Source organism: Protopterus annectens, chromosome 7.part0 (genome assembly GCF_019279795.1).
Source record: "Protopterus annectens isolate FY-2018-M chromosome 7.part0, PAN1.0, whole genome shotgun sequence".
NCBI classification, from domain to species: Eukaryota; Metazoa; Chordata; order Ceratodontiformes; family Protopteridae; genus Protopterus; species Protopterus annectens.
The window spans coordinates 554,066,224-554,087,022 of record NC_056739.1 but is presented as its reverse complement, the minus strand read 5'-3'; the positions used below and the strand labels follow the sequence as shown (position 1 = coordinate 554,087,022).

General features: G+C 42.4%; 1 protein-coding gene across 1 annotated transcript in view; it reads left to right on the top strand.

Moving 5' to 3' along the window:
- The window catches only part of LOC122806049 (complement decay-accelerating factor-like), a 225,738-nt gene that overhangs the window by 57,981 nt on the left and 146,958 nt on the right, over positions 1-20,799 (top strand). The window contains exon 2 of the mRNA XM_044076289.1: positions 19,791-19,973. Within this exon, the coding sequence (XP_043932224.1) occupies positions 19,791-19,973 (183 nt within the window). The remainder of the gene's footprint in view (positions 1-19,790; positions 19,974-20,799) is intronic.

The following is a 20,799-nucleotide window of genomic DNA, read 5'->3' as shown; positions in this document are numbered from 1 at the left end:
TTGGAGGAGTGCAAATATTGCTTTACACATGTTTTCCACTGTGGTTTTCTGGCCAGGGACTGTGGTCAGGATTTGTATTTCCAGTGTGATTACTCTATGGTCTGGTTTTACCAGTGAACAATACACTTCTCGTCTTGCCATCCAGTACCCATGTTGCTGATTATCACATCCATAGGTTCATAGGTTCATAGGTTCATACTAGGCTATCTTCCCAAGGGCATTTATAAGCCTAGCCCATAGTTATTTGGCTTTCACCACCCCTTTAGTTTGAATAAAACTATGCCTATTATTTTGATGTGCCTCTGTCAAGCAGTGACACTGAAGTAATCCCTGGGGTATATCTGCGATCCCCCATCCATTGGTCAAGATTCCTCTTGAACAAGGCCAGCGAGGTGCTCTGCCTCACATGTACCGGGATTTTGTTCCACAGCATAGGGAGTCTCTGGGTGATGAATCTGTCCCTCCAGCATGTTCTATTAATAACCGTGTCAAGGTTTAAGTCTCCCACCCTTGTGGTTCTGAGGGATCTAGATTTTTGAGGTGAAGCATATTCATCAAATCAGGGTTTGACATGGCCTTATATGTCAGGCACAGGTCACCTCTGAGCAAGCGGTATGAGACTGAATAGAGCTGGAGTTCTTTCAGTCGGGCAGCATAAGACATATTTTTGAGACCCTTTATCCTTTTGGTGAGGAACTTTTGGGGCCTTTCCAGCTGCTGCAGGTGTCTGGTCAGATACATTCCGAATGGGGCATTGTACTCAATCATAGGTCTAATGAGTGATGAGTACAGGGGCGATGACCTCCCTTGATCTAGATGTGAATCCCTTCATGATCAGGTGGGCAATGTAGAAGGTTTTCCTAACTACTTTAGCAACATGAGTGTCAAATGAAAGGCTACTGTCAACCTGGGTCCCCAGATCCCTGATGACTTCTTCTGTGCTCAGTGGATTGCCACCTATATGGTAGCTAGGGGTAACCTTGTTTCTCCCGAAGGGTATGACTATGCATTTCTTGGCATTTAACTTTAGGCCATGGCTCTGGCACCAGTTATCCGTTTCTGTGAGGCCCTTCTGAAGGATATCTGTGTCAGATATGTTTCGACTATGGCGCCCAGTTTGCAGTCATCTGCAAACTTTGTCAGCCATAACCCTCCTGTGTTTGCTTGTACTTCAGAAAAGTAGATGCCGAACAAGAGTGGACCCAGGACTGAGCCCTGTGGGACACCACTTGTGACAGGCTTTGAGTCTGACATGGCTCCAGCAACTCTGACCCTGTGGGTTCTGTAACTTAGCCAGTTTGCAACCCATCTTGTGATGTATGGGTTTACATTCAAGCTGATGAGTTTTTGATGATACCTGAGTGGGGTATTGTGTCAAAGGCCTTTGCCAGGTCAAGGTAGGCTGTATGGACTGCCTTTCCCTCATCAATGGCCTTGGTGACTGTCTCAAAAAAGTCAACCAAGTTTAAAAGGCATGATCTGCCTTTGACAAAGCCAAACTGGGTTGGATCCAAAGTCTGCAAGTTCCCTATGTCTTTATTTATGAGTTCCATTATGATCCTCTCCATGGCTTTGCAGATAAGGCTTGTCAAGCTAATGGGATGGTAATTTCCAGGGTCGGTGGAGGCACCGCCTTGTGAAGTGGGACCACAGTCGCGTCGCCACTCCTTGGGCACGTATCCTGAGGTGAGGCTAAGATTAAACAGCTGTCCTAACTGCGGGTTTAATTCCTCATTGAGTTCATGGAGCACACAGCCGGGGACACCATCCGGTCCCATGGATCCTGTGTTTTTTGCTTTGGAGACAGCAGTTCTCACCTGGGCGTTGGAGATGTTTCGGGGGCTACAATCCTCTGGTATAGATATCTCTCCTTTTGGGGAGGGGAGAAGTTTGCACTGAACCTGTCAGCCAGTATGTTGGCAATGTGTGTAGGTTCAGTAATCTTCACATCATTTTGAACTAATTCTGAGCATATCTGGGAGTTTCCTCCTAGGTTTCTAACATAGCTAAAGAAGGCCTTATGATTTTCTTTTGAATCCTTGGCGATTTTTCTCTCAAAATTTGCCTTGGATGATTTTATGAGAGCTCTTAGTTTTTTACTTATAATGATCAAAGGTGTCTTACCTTTCAAGGATTTTGCTCTATCTTGTAGTAGCTTCCTCCTTTTGTTGTAGAGCTTGTTTATGGCTGGGGTCCACCAGACTGGACGCTTGCCTTTGGTACAAAGAGTCTTAGTTTTGTTTGGGATTGTCTGATCCATGCAGTCCTGTAGGTGCTGGTAGAAGGCATTTGTAAGTGATTCAGCGGTTTGAGTAATGTTTACCACTGGCTCAGGGGCCTTAAAGGAGACCACACTAGTTTTAGAAGTGTGAAGTCGGCTTTTGAGAAGTTTTTCACTGTGGTCTTTTTTATTTCAGGTGGGGGGGATGAGGACCTCCAGCGAGATTAGTTTATGATCTGATCTCACCAGTGAGGGGTATACTTCGGTGTTGAACATTGTGATCCCATGTTCGTGATGATGAGATCAAGTATGTTTTCTCCTCTTGTGGGGATGGTGACTAGTTGTTCCATGGCATTTGAGTTTATGAACTCCAGGAACCTTTGGGCTAGAGTGTTTGGGCTTGAGTAGTGTTCCCAGTCTATATTAGGGTAGTTGAAGTCACCTAGTATGATGGTGTTTGGAGATACATTTATCCCTCCATTGTTTTCAGGAAGGCCATGTGAGGTTCCTGAGTTTGAGAGGGTGGCCTGTAACATGCTACAATTTGCAGAGCAGTCTTGCCTATGGTTAATTGCACCTGGATGGTCTCCGATGCATCGTGCGTTGCCACCAACCTTGAGGTGTGGGTGTCCTTTATGAATATGGACACCCCTCCTTTCTTGGTGTTGTCCGGATTTTGGGGCGAAGCATGATATGAGGTGAAACCTGCTAGTGCTGGGGTGCTCTCAGGAGCCTTGAACCAGGTTTCTGTCACAGCACAGACATCGATGTTCTCCATACTGAGAAGGGCCTCGAGTGCATGCATCTTGAGATTGAGACTTCTGGCATTGAGCAGCATTACCCTTAGTTTTTACTTTTTGTGTTCTAGGGTGGTAGGTTTAGAATTTGAGCCTTGCCTAAAAAGGCACTATGGGGTGGCAAGAGCCTTTGCCAATATCCGGAAGCCTAGGGTGACAGGTGCAAGCCGTCCCTTGCGAAGCAGCGTGGCTTGTCCAGCATGTCATCCCAGGCAGACAGACATTGGATCCCCTTTGAATGACACCAGAATTTAAGCCAATTATTAAAGCTGATCATCTTATCACTGTATTGTGGCATCATTCTAGGTGAAGGTAGGATACTGCTCAAGGTCAGGGTCATACCTGCCTGGGCTACATAATCAGAGAGCTCCTCAATGTCTCTTTTCATGTAGTCCAAGGAGGTATGCCTCAGGTCGTTGACACCAGCGTGGACAATGACTGAGTCGCTGTACCTGCTGTTGAGAGACCTGAGTGCTTGTGTTATGTGGCGGATTCTAGCGCCCGACAGGCAGCTTACTGTGACCTTCTCCTTACTCAGTCTGGTGAGCGGGACGTCAGTGTGTCTGACTATGGAGTCACCTATGACAAGTATGTTTGGTGTTGTATTTGGCCTTAAGGGGAGTGACTGCTTTGCACACTGATTTTGTTGTTTATGTGTTGTTTGTGTGGTGTATTGAGTTTGCAGTTGCTTGGGTGTCTGCTTTGGAGGCCTCTGCTGTTTAGGTAAATTTTACTCAGAGCCTCCGAGTATGTCTTAGTGTGTTTATGTGTTTGATTCAGTGGTGTGGTTGAGTTATGTGAGACTGGTATTGTGGTGTGTGTAGTTGCCTTCTCCTCCTGCCTGGTCTTGCCAGTCCTGAGTTGAGAGAGCTCAGCCTCCAGTCTGGCTAAATAGCTGCATCTCTCACAAGTGTTAGTGTTACATGGGAGGAGGAGATGGTTGTCCGTGTACATGAGGCAATTGTAACATTGTCTCAGAATTCCCAGATTCACCAAATGGGCAGGAGAGGACGCCAGCATCTGACCCTTCGACATGCTAGAAAGAATTATGAGTTGGTATGAGACAGAAAAGTAGTGGGCTTAGCAGGGAAGTGGGCACTCCTGGGGGTTTTGCTAGTGAGAGATTTGTATAATATAGGAGTGCTTGACCTGCAAAGAGAATGCTTATAAGACAAGGGATATGCTTATAAGACAAGTGCTGAGCTTTTTGAGAAGAAAAAGCTATTTGGAACAAGTGCTGCACTTTTTAGTGTAGGTGTAAACTGTTTAGGTTCCTAACAGAGCAGTTCTAAGGGAAAAATTGAAGAACAGACTTTCTGGAGCCAGAAAGAGTTTAACCTTGTTTAACCGGGCGCTGCCCAATGCTGCTCTAGTGGCAACTCCGCGCTAAATCGAAAGCACGTTAAAGCGTGCTTGATAGCAGGGGCTGGAAAGAAGCAGGAATAGACCCAAAAGGGAAAATAAAACTACAGTTTCAAGTCAGTAACCACCTCTACGGGGGCAGGGAAGCTGCTCAATGTTAGTCACTGCCACTGATGAACACAGAGACCCTCCTTCAGCCCAAGCAAAAATGGCCTCACAGAAACTTTCAAACAGTTCAGGAACAGCAAGCCTGTAACTGAACTTTTTTAACTCTCAGAAAAGTGGGAAAAAAGCAAGATTTTTTTTTTGTTTTTGTTTTTTCAGAGATAGCAAAGGTTCACAAGTAATATCAAGTTATAACAGTGCAGTAAATGACCCCACACAAGAGTGCTAGGTCAAGGACAGAAAATATGCAAGTTTTAAGAAAAAAATGATTTAAAATTAAGTGCAAACAGGAAATTCAGCAAACAGCTTTTGGTTGTGCTCTAAATACAGCTACTAATACAGAAATCAAGTTTAACAAGCCAGAAAATGCTCAAGCTAGGCAGCTATGCAGAAAAACTTAGCAAATAAACAGAGAAAAAATACTTAAAATCTCAAAAGTGGCTCCCTTCTTCTCTCAGCATTTTTTTCTCTTGGAGGGTGCTTCACCAACAGCCAACAAGCCTGAAAAGACGCTCAAACCACGAGGCAACTAGGTTTTAAGAGAGGAAGATGAAGGAGTTATGGAAATGACCCCTAGTGGCCAATAAAACTACAGTTTCAAGTCAGTAACCACCTCTACGGGGGGCAGGGAAGCTGCTCAGTGTTAGTCACTGCCACTGATCAACACAGAGACCCTCCCTCAGCCCAAGCAAAAATGGCCTCACAGAAACTTTCAAACAGTTCAGGAACAGCAAGCCTGTAACTGAACTTTTTTAACTCTCAGAAAAGTGGGAAAAAAGCAAGATTTTTTTTTGTTTGTTTTTTACAGAGATAGCAGAGGTTCACAAGTAATATCAAGTTATAACAGTGCAGTAAATGACCCCACACAAGAGTGCTAGGTCAAGGACAGAAAATATGCAAGTTTTAAGAAAAAAACGATTTAAAATTAAGTGCAAACAGGAAATTCAGCAAACAGCTTTTGGTTGTGCTCTAAATACAGCTACTAATACAGAAATCAAGTTTAACAAGCCAGAAAATGCTCAAGCTAGGCAGCTATGCAGAAAAACTTAGCAAATAAACAGAGAAAAAATACTTAAAATCTCAAAAGTGGCTCCCTTCTTCTCTCTGCGTTTTTTCCTCTTGGAGGGTGCTTCACCAACAGCCAACATGCCTGAAAAGACGCTCAAACCACGAGGCAACTAGGTTTTAAGAGAGGAAGATGAAGGAGTTATGGAAATGACCCCTAGTGGCCAATAAAACTACAGTTTCAAGTCAGTAACCACCTCTACGGGGGGCAGGGAAGCTGCTCAATGTTAGTCACTGCCACTGATCAACACAGAGACCCTCCCTCAGCCCAAGCAAAAATGGCCTCACAGAAACTTTCAAACAGTTCAGGAACAGCAAGCCTGTAACTGAACTTTTTTAACTCTCAGAAAAGTGGGAAAAAAGCAAGATTTTTTTTTTTTTTTTTGTTTTTTTTTTTTTTACAGAGATAGCAGAGGTTCACAAGTAATATCAAGTTATAACAGTGCAGTAAATGACCCCACACAAGAGTGCTAGGTCAAGGACAGAAAATATGCAAGTTTAAGAAAAAAACGATTTAAAATTAAGTGCAAACAGGAAATTCAGCAAACAGCTTTTGGTTGTGCTCTAAATACAGCTACTAATACAGAAATCAAGTTTAACAAGCCAGAAAATGCTCAAGCTAGGCAGCTATGCAGAAAAACTTAGCAAATAAACAGAGAAAAAATACTTAAAATCTCAAAAGTGGCTCCCTTCTCTCAGCGTTTTTTCCTCTTGGAGGGTGCTTCACCAACAGCCAACAAGCATGAAAAGACGCTCAAACCACGAGGCAACTAGGTTTTAAGAGAGGAAGATGAAGGAGTTATGGAAATGACCCCTAGTGGCCAATAAAACTACAGTTTCAAGTCAGTAACCACCTCTACGGGGGGCAGGGAAGCTGCTCAATGTTAGTCACTGCCACTGATCAACACAGAGACCCTCCCTCAGCCCAAGCAAAAATGGCCTCACAGAAACTTTCCAGTATGCTTACCCCTCTTGTGGGAGTGGTACGTTGTTTCTGGGCATTTTGGTTTATGGATTCTATGAACTTTTGTCCTACAGTGTTGGAGCTAGTATAATGCTCCCAGTCTATGTCTGGGTATTTTCAGTCACCCAATATAATGTGGTTTGGAGGACTTGATATATTCATGTATTCCAGCATAGGCCAGGTGCAGTTCCTGGTGTTGGGACAGTAGTCTGTAGCAGGCTATAAACTGGGGGGCAGTTTTAGCCACTGTTATTTGACCATGGCTAGTCCATGCTGCTTCTTGTTGTGGTACCAACATGGGGGTGTGGTTATCCTTGGCAATTATTGCTAGTCACCCTCCTTTTGTAGCTTGTTCCATGTTTTGAGGCTGTACAGCACAGTATGAGGTGTAATCTGGTTGTGTTAGGGTGCTGTTGTGAGCCTTGACCCAGTTTTCTGTTACAGCACAGATATCAACATTCTCCATACTGGGTGAGTTTAGACTGCATGCATCTTGCTGTTTCGACTTATCTCTTATCTTATTCTTATCCCTTCTGATACCTATGGAGGTAGGTTTGTGTTTTGAGCCTTACCTATTCAGGGCACGCTGTGGGTAACAACAGCCTTTGCCAGTATCCATACGGCCTGCACTGATAGGTGCACGCCAGTCCTCGCAGGTGGAGCATCATGTCATGCTCAGCACACATTGGATCCCCTTTGACTAACTGCGATACTTCAGTCAATTAGTGCACTTGATCATCTCATTGTCATATTGTGGCATGATGCTTAGTGAAGGTAGGATGTTAGTCAGGGTCCTCAGGTGTGCATGTAGTACATGGTGTTACATTACTTAACACATGGCATTCATGCCTCAGGTGGTGCTGCAGGGCTGCCTCTGTCGGATGCACATATTACACTCCCTGTACATGTTTGTGAGCAGGTCATGTCATTTTAGGCATCCCTGTTATTATCTGAGTGAGTCAGAGGGGGTATCATTCCCAGGGTTCCTACTGAGCCAGTGTATGTGCTATGCGTTGCCTCTTTGCCAAGGCCAGGGCATACTGGGCATGCCTCCTTCTGCCTACTGGGGCAGGCTCAGGTTGTTCCTCCTCCGAGTCAAGCTCTGCCTGTGATGGCCTTGGCAATGGTGGGGCTGTTTGGCCCAGCCCTATGCTGGTCCTGCTGCAGCTGTTTTCGCAAGATCATATTATGTAGCATAGCACATACCATGACAATTTGGGTACATGTAGTTGGTGTGTACTGCAAGGCTCCACCAGATGTGTCCAGACACCGGAACCGTGACTTGAGCAGCCCAAACACACGCTCTATTACATTACGTGTTTGTGCGTGTGCCTCATTATGGTGTTCCTGTTCAGGTGTGTGTGCGTTTCTGATGGGTGTCATCAGCCACGGCTCCAGTGCATAACCTGCATCCCCCACTAGGTGTCCATGCGGGATGTCCCCATTGGCAAATGTCTGGTACAGCTGCGTCAAATACCATATGTGAGAATCATGGTAGCTCCCAGGGCAGCCAGCACACGCATTCATTATTATGCCCTGGGCATCACACATGACCTGGCAGTTGATGGAGGGGAAGCCCTTGCGGTTAATGTATGTCCTACCCCGCTGACCGGCTGGTGCTTTGATGCATATGTGCGTGCAGTCTATTGCACCCACTAACTCAGGGTATTCCGCTATTTGCTGGAAGAGAAGCATATTGCTGGCCAATACCTCACGGGCATTGGGGAAATATACATGATCACCGACATGTGCCGACATGGCATCCAGGAACTGGTGCAGTACCCTGGAGGCTGATGCCTGTGATATCCCCATCATATCACCAGTTGGTCTCTGGAAGGTACCTGTTGCTAGTATTCTTAGGCCAACACATACCTTGGTTTCCACTGGGATGGGTTCCCCTCTGTTGGTTCTGTGTGTGAGGCGTGGCCTGCACAGCTCCACTATTTGCTGAAGGAGGTCTCTGTCCACTCTATAGCATTCTACTATCTCCAGCTCATGTAACCCATGGTAGGTGACCCTGCGCCTGTACACTCTTCTCCGTCTCCTCACTGTGGGTTGTCTGGCACCATCTGCATTGTCACCACCCTCAGCAAGTCGCCTATGTCTCATTATGACAGCTATGGCAGCCCCTAACATTTCTGCTCTGAGTTCAGCTTTTTCAGTTTTCACTTCTAATAGCTTACTCCTGTCTTGCAGTGTCTCTTGAGAGAAACATCTTGCACTGCTGTTTGCAGATTTTTAAGTGTTGGGCTGAGCTACTATTCTGCCTGTGTAATTGCCTGCTTCTAATTGTTTTCACCTGCTAGCTCCAGCAATATTCCCTGGTAGCTTCCTACTAATTCTGTTGCTTCCTTTTTCCTTTCTGTTTCCTCAGGGGGGAGCAGTGTGTATACCAGCAGAAACACACTCACAGTGGCGTACACGCGCGCACACATGCTTACACGGCCCAGAATCGTCTTATTCGGGTTAAAACACGCGCACACCAACTCAAACAGTGTTACAGCTCTGCCAACAGGCTTCTACATGCTAAGTCTGCCCTACACGCGCGCACACCTGTGCAAACAGTGTTAAACAGCTACCAACACGCTCCCACATGCTCAGTCTGCCTTACACGCGCGCACACTGTCTTACTCAGGCTTCATGGCGCGCACACGTATGCATGCACGCCCAGCAAGAAACTTTGGTGTAGGCAACAGTGTACACCTTCCATTTCTTGACTTTCTCATGCTTATCTAATGGCACACCTCTTTCCATGATATCTGTCTGATATCTGTCATGTAACTCTGACCTCCAATGAACTGCATTTCTTTCTACCATTCCCCCCTGTGATGTCACCTATCTCCTACTCTGTTCCTCCCCCTTCTGTAACTCTTACACTACTCATAATGTGCTCATTTGCTATGTGACAGTGGAATTCAGTATCCTAACACTCATTTGCATCAGATTGACTACTAATGCTTAGTTACATCTCTTAGACTCAGCTTCCCCCCTTAGCAACCACTACACGGTGGCCATGTTGTTTTTGGTCTGCTGGTCCCTGTATTGAAATTCCATGTATTGCATAAATCCCACATTTGTGGGTTTATAACCTTCGTTTTTATGTTTTATACAGCGCAGCCCATTTGTGCGGGGCTGAGCTGGGTTTATATTTTTAATATTTTTGCATCGGATTACCTTGCCAGTGGCCACATATTTGGCCATTGGCATGCTGCCTGACACATATGCACCCTTTATTTGGAGCTGACATGGCTCCATTGCGGTTTTTGCAGAAACGTACTCAGTTGTCAACTGAGTACATTTCTGCAGCTAAAATGGCTCTTACACGGGCTGTTCTGGGCTTCCTGGATCGCTAATCATCCTCATTTACATGCTATTCGGCTGCAAGTGAGGTGATTAGCTTATCCACGCCCACTCCGTGTAAGAGACGTTTTAGCTTGTCTCTTACACGGACTTTGGGCTGTTCCTGGATCGCGAAGGCTGCATGGAGTCTTACACTACTCTTAGACTCCGTGCAAGCCTTTGTGAATCCGGCCCAATGTGTAAATGCAGACTTCTCTGAATTTACTGGTGAGGGGGAAGTTTTGATGGAGGTAAACATGCAAGCCTGTAATTTTCAGAGATGTGGGCTCTTTTCCAAACTTTTAATTTCTTCATCATCTTTGGCCTCTTGGAACTTCTCTAATAACAGATATCACAGTGAAGTGGTATATTTATAAGCTAGGGGCCACAAAGTTGTACCATCTACATGGCTGGCTGCAATTCCTTGGGATATGCTGTTCAGCATTCTTTAACCCTCCAAGCATATTATTTTGACAGAGCAGAACATAGTGACAAACTGAGCAGGACCAGGACAGACACATGAAACTAGTTTGAATGAGGGGGCCTTCCAGGTTTATAACCAGTTCTGGGCAAGATCTCTAGTAGATATTTTGGTCTCCTCTCAAAACAGATAGCTTAGATTCTTTTTCATTCCCTTTCAGGGGAATATTTCTGTATTCATTTTCACCAATATCCAGGGTAATTCAAAAATATCAGTGGGGACTCCCTTTTTTGGAATTGGCCAAGAGTAGTAACCACAAGCTTTCTCACTCTTTGGATCTGCTGACTCAAAATGAGGGGTGTTTGATGCACTCCAACCCCAGTGTACATTAGTTGACGGAATGACAGGGTCTTGATTCCCTTTAGATGCTTGTTTACTGAGGACTTGTAGCAGGTACTAACGGAGGCAAGAAAGTTTGCCACTAGAAAATCATGTATTCGGAGACTGTTATAGTTGGTGCCAACAACATAACCCACACTCCTTCTGGCAAGTAGTTCTCTGGTTTAAACATGTTTGTTAGAGTTACAGTCCTATGACTTGGCTTACTCCTCCAAGGATAATTTATTAGCCTGTTTAGCATGTCTGCCGATCATTGCTTCTCTTTCAGCGCATTCTTATGTCAAAATGTTTTTGAAAAGGGTTTTGTATATGAAGCTTCTAAGAAAACTAGTGGCCCCTCCTTTGGATTAAGTTTGTATTGGAGAAGCTAACGGTTGCCCAGTCTGAAGAAGCTTATCTGGCTGACTTGAGGTTCTTAACATGGAAAGCAGTTTTCTCTGATTGCTCTGACCTCTGCAAAAAGGGTATTTGCGTTAAAAGTTCTTATGGTGAGTCAACCCTCCTTCATTTTTCACAGAGAGGGGGTTTCTTTGAGAGGTAATCCTCCTGTTATACTTTAATTGGTATCCCTGTTTAGTTTATTTACCTCCCTGTTTTTATTTCCTGGATGTAAAAATGAGAGAGAGAGGCTACTTCATACCTTGGATGTCCACTGACAACTCTGGTACTGTCTTGACAGAACTAAGTCTTTCAGATCTTCAGATTACTTTAACTGTTCATTTCTTGTGAGGGTAAGAAGGGACAGCCTCTGTCAAAACAGACCATCTAGAATGGTTGTCTCCTGCTATTACTTTAGTTATACTCACCACACCAAAACTATTCCAGGCAGGTTTGAGGCCCACTCTACCAGGACCTTGGCTTCGTCTGTGGCTTTTTTGAAAAGGGTTGCATAGATCAATGTATGTCTCTTTAAGAAGCTATCCAAGGGCTTGCACAAGTGTATAAATACTGAGCACGTGCAAGTCTGACTGCCAATTTGTAGTAAGCTTTTGAGATGCAAGCATGTATGTATGTAAGCTCTGTCTGTCATTCGGTTTGTTTATATTTAATGATGCTGCTATCCATCTTGATGTGTTAATGTATAATAAAGAATCTTAAACAAACTACCCTGCCTGTTTTGTCTTCATGTACAAGGGGACAAGCAACATGTTGTCAGAAGTGGGATATCTAATGGCCGGAAAGAACTCCAGTTTCCTACTTTGACTTTGAGAGGCATTTGGCTACAGTTGGTGGAATATACAGAAGTGGACCATCCCTTGCTGCATATGTAATTCGCAAAACAGGTCAGAACCGAATTTCTCATGTTAAACTTGCTCAAACTATTTCTTATTCACAAAATATGACATCTGTATCTTTCTTATTAACTGAGGCTGCCCGAGTTATCAGAAGTGTATGAAGTTTTCGCTTGTTTGTGCAGTGCTACAGTAAAGTTATTTCACAAATACAGCCATTTCAGAGCACATTTCGCAAAGTACTGTGTTTCAAAGAGTTTATTTTGCATTTGTGTGTTACGGCAAGCTGCAGAGAGACAATTTGTTTATATATAATTGCAAGGGCCATATTTTCAATGTGTTTGAGCGTACTTTATTGGCATGGCTGAAGGATTTCGAAAACCTGGTCCACTAGTATTTGATAATAATATTACAGAGAACTGGAGAGTGTTTGAGCAAGAGTACGACATTTTCATACAGACTTCATTTTCTGATAAAGATGACCATACAAAGGTATTTATTCTACTTAATTTAGCTGGGTCTGAAGCCATAGAAAGGGAATGTTTATTTGTATATACACCAGCTATCTTTGCTAGAGAGGGGAAAACTGTCGTATTGTTGTACCTGCTGAGTCAAGGGAGGACTCTGAGTGCTTAAAACATAAATTTAGAGAAATGTGTAACCCCAGACCAACATTACAATGGAATGGCACTTATTTTACCCAAGGGATCAAAAGTCAGGTGAAACTTTTGCAGCATATATAACTGACTTGAGAAATAAAGCTAAACATGCAGATTTGGTGATGTAAGAGATGAGTTGCTAAAGGAAAGACTTGTGTGTGATATTAAAGATAATACCGTGAGAAAGATTTTGCTTTATGTCAGTGATTTAACTTTGAATAAGGCCACTGAGATTTGCCAGATATATAAATACACATAAAAGCACATGAATATGGTTACAAATGAGAAAGGCATGTTTCCAGTAACTTCTAAGCCTCACGTTGATATTATGCAGTATGTGGTTAAGAGAAACCAGCCCAGGCACATGGCAGTTACTGTAGCCCCTGCAACATTCACAGGTAAACCCCAAAGCTTTCTAGCGAGTTCCAGAGTTCACAAAGCCTCAGTAAAGTATAAGAGTGAGTCAGCACACTTAAAGCATTGGGCCACAGCCTAATTTCATTATCAGTTGTCACAATTGTGGTAATAGTCATGAGTCTAAGAGTGAAATGCTCAGCTTTTGGTCAGCAATGCCACAAATGTATTAAATGGAATCATTTCAAAAGATTTTGTAACTCAAATGTCGCACATTCATTTACTAAAAGGGAACATTTTAAGAATCAATTAAGGATCAATTAGAAAGCTAAGACCCAGAGTCTTATTCTTTTTATGTTGATGGTGTATCAATGCTTAATGAAACAGTCAATGCAGTTGATTTATGAGTGAAGAATGAAGTATTTCTACCATTTGGATAAATGGCAAACCTGTAGAGCTCAAAGATGATACTAGCTGGATGTGCAATGTGATGTCTGCAGAAACATTTGCTAGACTGTGTGCTGGTGGAAGTCTCTATTTAGCAAAATGTGAGAAGCTTGTTGCATATGGTGGTGAAGAAATTCAAATGGAAGGCTCCATAATGCTTTCATGTGACACTGCTGGGAGAAGCTATGACTTATTATTTTATGTGGTCAAGAGGCACATCCAGGTATTATTAGGCCTTAGTGACACTTTGAAAATGGGACTACTTTCATTTAACAAGGAAGTTCAGAATGTTAGCTTAAAAGATCACTACTCTATGTTCGCCAAGTCTATTTTTTCTACCTATGCTCATCTTTTCAAAGACAAACTAGGGACTCTTCCCATTGTGTACTCCATGAAGTTAGACCCAGATGTCAGTCCAGTAATCAGGCCAGCCAGAAAAGTTCCAGTAGCTTTGCACACCAGAGTCAAAGCCAGGTTTGACAAAATGGTGCAACAAGGTGTGATTTGTCCAGTCACAGAACCAACAGAGTAGGTATTTTCCATTGTGGTAGCTCATAAGAAAATCTCAGATGACATCAGAATATGTATTCATCATGAGATTTGAGAGGCACTGAAACAATCTCATCATCTAATGCATACAGTTGAAGAGTTGTAGATCTGATGCCAGATGCCACTGTTTTTTTCTGTCTTAGATGCAAAGAGTTAATTTTGGCAAATTTTGCTTGACAAGATATCTTCGTTGCGCATTACTTTCAGTACTCCATTTGGAAGGTACAGATTTCTGAGAATGCCTTTTGGGATAAGTTCTGCAAGTGAAGTCTTTCAACGTGCAATGAGCACATTTTTTCTGTGTATCCTTTTGCTATTATAGTAGACAACATACTAATAAGATGTAATGGTGAAGCTGCACATGACAGAAACCTCAGAATAGTTCTGGAAAGGGAACGTCAAGTGAATCTTAAGCTCAATCCACAGAAATGAAATTTCAGGCTATGAGAAGTCACGTACATTGGTCATTTATTCAACAGTTCAGGCCTACGACCAGACCCTTCTAAGCAAACAGCTATTCTTGAGATGCCAACTACAGACAATGTTCAAGCCCTGCAATGTTTTCTTGTCATGATTAACTACTTAGGCAAGTTCATGCCAGATGTGAGTCCGATACTGGCACCAATCAGAGCTAACACGTAACACCAGAGAGCATTTAATGCCCTGAAACAGAGAATTGCCAGTCACCTACTCTCCGATACTATGATGTCCACAAGACAGTTGCTCTTTCATGTGATGCTTTGAAATTTGGTCTTGGTGCACTTATTCTACAAGAGGGTCAACATGTTGCTTATGCATCCAGAACTCTTACCCAAGCCGAAATGCAGTATGCTCAGATAGAGAGCTTTTGGCAATTGTGTTTGCATGTTCCAAGTTCCATGATTATGTGTATAGTAGACCTACCTAGATTGAAACAAATCACCAGCCTCTAGTCACTATTTTGAGAAAGCCTATGCATACGGCTCCAGCCAGATTGCAATGCATGATGCTGGGATTGCAAAAGTATCATTTCAATCTTGTCTAAAAGAAGGACAAATTTTTTTATCTTGCTGATACGTTGTCCAGATCATCCAGAAGTAGCACTGAACAGCATACAAATGAGAGATTTGATTTTGATGTCATGGGGTTGAGAAATTTTTCTTCCGCATGTCTTGAACTCAGAGATCACACAGCCGCAGATCCAGGTTTACAGAAGCTCAACTAATTCCTCAAAGCAGGATGGCCATCAAAACAATATAGATTACCTCCAGAAGTGCAACCTTATTTTCCATACAGAGATGACATTTTGTCTGACAATGGTATCATGAAAGGCCCTAAAGTTATTGTTCCAAAGTCTGTGCCACCCAGGAGCAGACTCCACCAAAAGAAGGGCAAGAGGACTAGTATTTTGGCCTTCTGTGTCATAAGATCTTGAGAAAGTGTTTTCATCTTGTTCTGTGTGTAATAGTACAAAGCCACATCAACAGGGAGAACCACTTCAGCTAAACCAGATTCTTGAACTACCTTGATCGACAATAACCACTGATATATTTTTGAGTGGAATGGTCAACATTATTTGGTTAGTAGATTGGTGAATCTCAAACCAATTGGAATAATAATCTAGCATCCACTACTGTCATTACTAAGATGAAGCATCATTTTGCAATGCATGGAAGTCCGCACAAAGTTATTTCTGACAATGGCATGCATTTTACAAGCCAGCAGTTCAAAAGATTTGTAAAGAGTGGGACTTTACTCATGTCCTGAGTAGCCCAGAGTACCCTCAGTCAAATGGTTTGGCAGAACGTGCAGTTCAAAGTGCAAAACAGTTGCTACAGAAGTCGAATTGAGACAATAGTGATGTTTTCCTAAATCTCTTGAATCTCTGAAATATTCCTTGTGATAAACATCTTGGTTCACCTGCTCAGAGACTTTTGTCGAGACAAACCACCATCGCATTATTCATCAGCAGTCACTTGTTGGTTCCATGTGTCAAGAACAACAGGTCAGTGAAAGCCAGTCTGTTGAAGAAGTGTTTAACCCAGAAGTCTTGCTACAATAAGACCAGTAAGCCGCTCAATCCATTATGAGAGGGAGAAGTGGTAAGGATGGAAATGTCCAAAGGTTATGATTGGATTGGAGTCGTGAAGAACATCTGCCCAGAGCAGAGATTGTGCATTGTGGAATCACAGGGAGTTGACTTCAGGCAGAATCAGAATAATTTGTTACTGGTGTCCAAGTCTGTACCACAGCATATAGCCTATGAGAAAGACTCTCTTTATCTCAGAGTGAGTTGTCCAGTGTCCCAGTTCTAGTGGAAGTTCCAGAGAGTATTCCCGTTCCTGCGGTGAATTCTGAAGTTCCTGATACGAGTTGTTCACAGAAGACTGTTCATGCTGCTAAACCCCGTTCTGATTGTTATGTAACGAGATCCAGTCGCATCTCCAGACCATGTTCCAGATACACGGTAACTTGAACATGAACATTGTGTTTGCTTCTAAATGCTATTTTGATAAAGGGCAATCTTTTTTAAGAGGGAGGATGTAGAGCAATGTTTGTTTGTCTCTTTAAGAAGCTATCCAAGGGCTTGCACACGTGTGTAAATACTGAGCACTTGCAAGTCTGACTGACATTTTGTGGTAAGCTGTTGAGATGTAAGCATGTATGTGTGTAAGCTCTGTCAAATCAGTTTGTGTATATTTAATGATGTTGCTATCCATCCTGATGTATTTCTTTATAATAAAGCATCTTAAATGAACTATCCTGCTAGCTTCGTCTTCAGTGTACAAGGGGACGAGCAACAGGCTGGAGTCTAGAAGTATCATAGAAGCAGTGACTTGGACTTACATTCATTTCAGGGCATTACAGGCTCTTCCTTCGCCAAGTTTTGATTTGCCTATGCTAGGACCATTCGTCAGGGGCTGATGGACCCTTCCCCTTCCACTTCCCAAATGTAGTTTAGTTAGGGTAATCTACCCATAAAGTTAAGGTTACTGCAGCAGTGATTTGTATGATGAACATGGTATAGCTGTGTAAGTAAACTTACCATAACAATAGGTGTTAGATTACTGCTGCAGTATCTGCTCCCTCCCTCCTTCCATCCTTAAGTTTTTCTGGTATGATGTTTTTGCCAGGGTATAAATACTATCTTACTACAGTATTTTTTTAAGTATTGTCCTTTCATGGCTTAGTGTCTCCCTTTCTGTTGGCATGAAAGCTCTGATGAGCTTGGGTCCCAAACCTGTCTTTATAGAGCTGGTTGATTGTCTGGGTGTGTGGAAAGTGTGTTGAAGCATTGAAGCTTTGGAAACTTGCTAGCTGTTGTATCCTTGGCAGGATATAACCCATATAGTTAAGGCTACTACAGCAGTGATCATTCAGACATCTACTGTTACAGTAAATTTACTTATGCATTGGTTCATAGGTAGTTGCTAGGCTATCGGCCCAAGGGCCTACATAAGCCTAGCCAACAAGGTTCCCTGGCTTACACCACCCAAGAAAGTTATTTCCTGTGCCACTGTCGAGCAGAGACACAGAAGTGATCCTCGGGCTGTATTTCCTATTTCCCATCTACTCATCAAGATTTTTCTTGATGAATGCTAATGAAGAACTTTGCTTGACATAGATGGGTAGCCTGTTCCAGAGTATGGGAAGTCTCTGGGAAAGGAATCTATCCCTCCAGCAACTGTGCTATCCCTCAGGCTCTGAGGAATAAAAGTCCTCGAACCATCCTTGTGAGCTTTGTCACTTTTTTTTTGTTTTTTAAAGGTTAAAATTTTGTACATTTTCTGGACCCCTTGCTAGAATGTTACTGCTGGCGGGAAGAAGTAGACTTTGGCTATGACTCTTCAGCTGAAACATGAGACAGCAGGATTTCCCTAGGTTTCTACACTGTTAAAATTAAACATTTCTAATTTCATCACTCATCTGTCTCTCTCTCTCACTTTTACAGTTAAGTGGATTCTGGTGCTTATTTAACTTCCAAAGAAAAGACTGATAATGATCGACTAAAAGTATTAGAGCACACAACATGCCTGAGAGCCAGAGGAAAGGAGTAGCTTAAAGTCATTAATTCTTCCCACCCGTCATGTGAGCCAACTGTAGAACAATTCCCCCCATATGGGAAGTAACAGCACCAAAGAGCAGCAATGGAGTTAAAAGCAAGTGCAAGCCTCTACCCCTAAACAGCCACCCCTCCCCCCGGCTTTATCTTCTGAACTGGTTCTCCTGTACAGTGACAGAATGTAGTGAGAGACTAACAGAAGTTGAGTTACTTATCCCTTATTCCTATTCATTGTCTTTATTGGGCTGGGGGGGCAGATGTTTGTTCTCTTTTTTGGCAAGTCAGTGTCAGATTTGCTGTCCAAGTTTCTCATTGGGTCATTAAAGTAGAAATGACTTTTCTGAATACTCACCCCAGTCTTCAGTTAAATGTGACACAGACTCATTATTAACTTGTCTGGTTTGCTTCTCTTTTATATAATATAATGGAACCTGAAACAGTTACTCTTACTCTAATAATAACATATTTTTGGTGTTCTCTTTTTTCAGACAGGTCTCCTGGTAGTATATCCTGAGAGCAGGGGATAAGTGTGGTTGCTTTAAACAGCTAGCAGGGGGATTTTGGCTTGCTTTAACTACATGTACAATGTAAATTCATACAGTGTCTTCCTTTTAGGTTGTGGTCGGTTTATTAACAATATTCTGAATGGTGAAGTTTTATGCTGGACATTTTATTGTTTCAAAACAACCTACTGGATGGGAAAATTAATGTCCCCCCAGCCCATATATGGTATCGGCAGCTGTGGGCAAGAAGCAAAGGCTTTTTAACATAAATGTAAAAACTTGGCAGTGCATATTGTACACTCTTACGTGGAACGAGTCCTGAGTCAGAAGCCTTCATCTGCTGTAGTATGCAGACAGCATTCCTCCCCTTATTCTGTAGCTGTTCTTTGAGCCCACTAAAACCTATAGTACACTTTCCCTACCTGTAACTATTTCCATGTGAAGAAGCATGCTGACATCCCTTTCAAAACCTTTATTGGTGCACTAGCATCCCCTTGTCATGGTTATTGGCTCTCATTTTTTGAGAATCCATATCACTTTTGTTTGCTTTAATTTATCCCAATTTTTCAGTTCATCTTTCTGTGGCTTGTACTTGTTACCTGTTTTTTTTTTTTTCCTTTTTTTTTTTTTCCTTTTCATTTTGTACTTGTTACCTGCCTACTGGTGAGTATGTTTCGCTTCTTTGATCCTGGTCTTGTATAGCCCTTTTCCCATGATCACCCAGTGCTGCATCATTTCTGATACATTTTATTATTTTTGTGTCAAATACTGCATTTAATGTTCAGTTGTTCAGTGACATCTTTTTGTGCTGCATATGATACAGTTTGCATTGTAAGCCACAAGTGTTAGACTTTATAGGTGCCTTCATAAAGGACTAATTTTCAGACTAGCCTTAGAGTACATATCATACAATATGCCTGATCCATTCATTGCTGATCTTCTTATTCATTGTTAAATTGTTAACATGTAGTCTGTAGAAGTTCCCTTTCCAGTTACGTTTTATCAGCTGTTTGGTGCCCTTTTAGGGAGCTGATCCACCAGATTTGTTGATACAAATGTTCTGGTACCAGTGAAATGGCTGATCGCTATGAATTAAAAAAAAATGTAGTGAGGGTTACGTACTCTCTTGATACATTTTTTTTTTAACTGGAGTAAGCAAATACCTCCTATCATCATAATTAACTCTCTCACTCCATTCCTCTCCCACACACACATACATATAATACTTGTAAAATGTTGTCTCTGTTTTAACAAGAATGTCTTTCTTTCAGGGGATTGTGATGCTCCACCAAGATCAGAAAAGGCTGTTGTGGACACTAATTTGAATGAGTTTCCTGTGAACGCTAGATTGACCTACTTGTGCCGTCCTGGTTACATTTGGGATCGTTCATCAAATAAAGAAATTATTTGCCAAGAAAATTCAACATGGACAGAGCTTAAAATCACCTGCACCCGTATGTATTGCTTCCCCTTCCCAGTAATTTCTTGATCCCATTTTTACTCGGGTTTGAAAAGTTTTTATATCAGTGTGATGTCTGCTTTTGAGATATTTACTGTAATCACAATGTCAGTGTTGATACTTGAGAGCCGTTCTACATTTAAAGTATAGTTTGTCATTGTTGTGTTTTTGAGTTACAAAATAATGTGTAGTAACTTAGTGGTAGTGCTTTTTCCAGGTACTGTCAGTGCTGTTTACTATTTCAGTGGTATGTCCAGACTGTGTCTTAACATGAGCTAGTAGATTTGTTTCCATTTTAGTAGCTGCTTATGTTTGATTTATCCCCTTATATTTGTTTAGCTTCAGTGTTGGCATTTGCCACAGCAGAAGCAAACTTTTTAAAGGTAGTAATTATGCTGGCACAAGTCAAGGAGAGGTAAGAGTTGCACACAGGCAATGTTGTGTATATCATTTCCACATCATTACAAACAGTGTTCTGCTTGTGGATCATTTTACAAATGTACAGCATTACCTTTAATTTTATGGTAGTGACATTCAGTTGTTTGCTTTTAATTAGGTTTGCATTTTCATGTACACAGTCATTTCACTGTGTTGCAGATGAAGCATTTGATTGGCGGAGCAGGCTTCCTTGTGGTAAGTCACCAGTAACTTGTATAAGGTCAGACTGACTGGTGCAAAGCTGCAGCATCTCCTGCTTTGGCTCAGAGTAAGTGCTCAGATTTGACAATGGAAGTTTGGCCTCTTTAACCTCTAGGACTAAAACCAACACAACATAGCATGGCATCTAAAACTTTTCAAGGCTTCCTCAGCCAGTGCCCTTT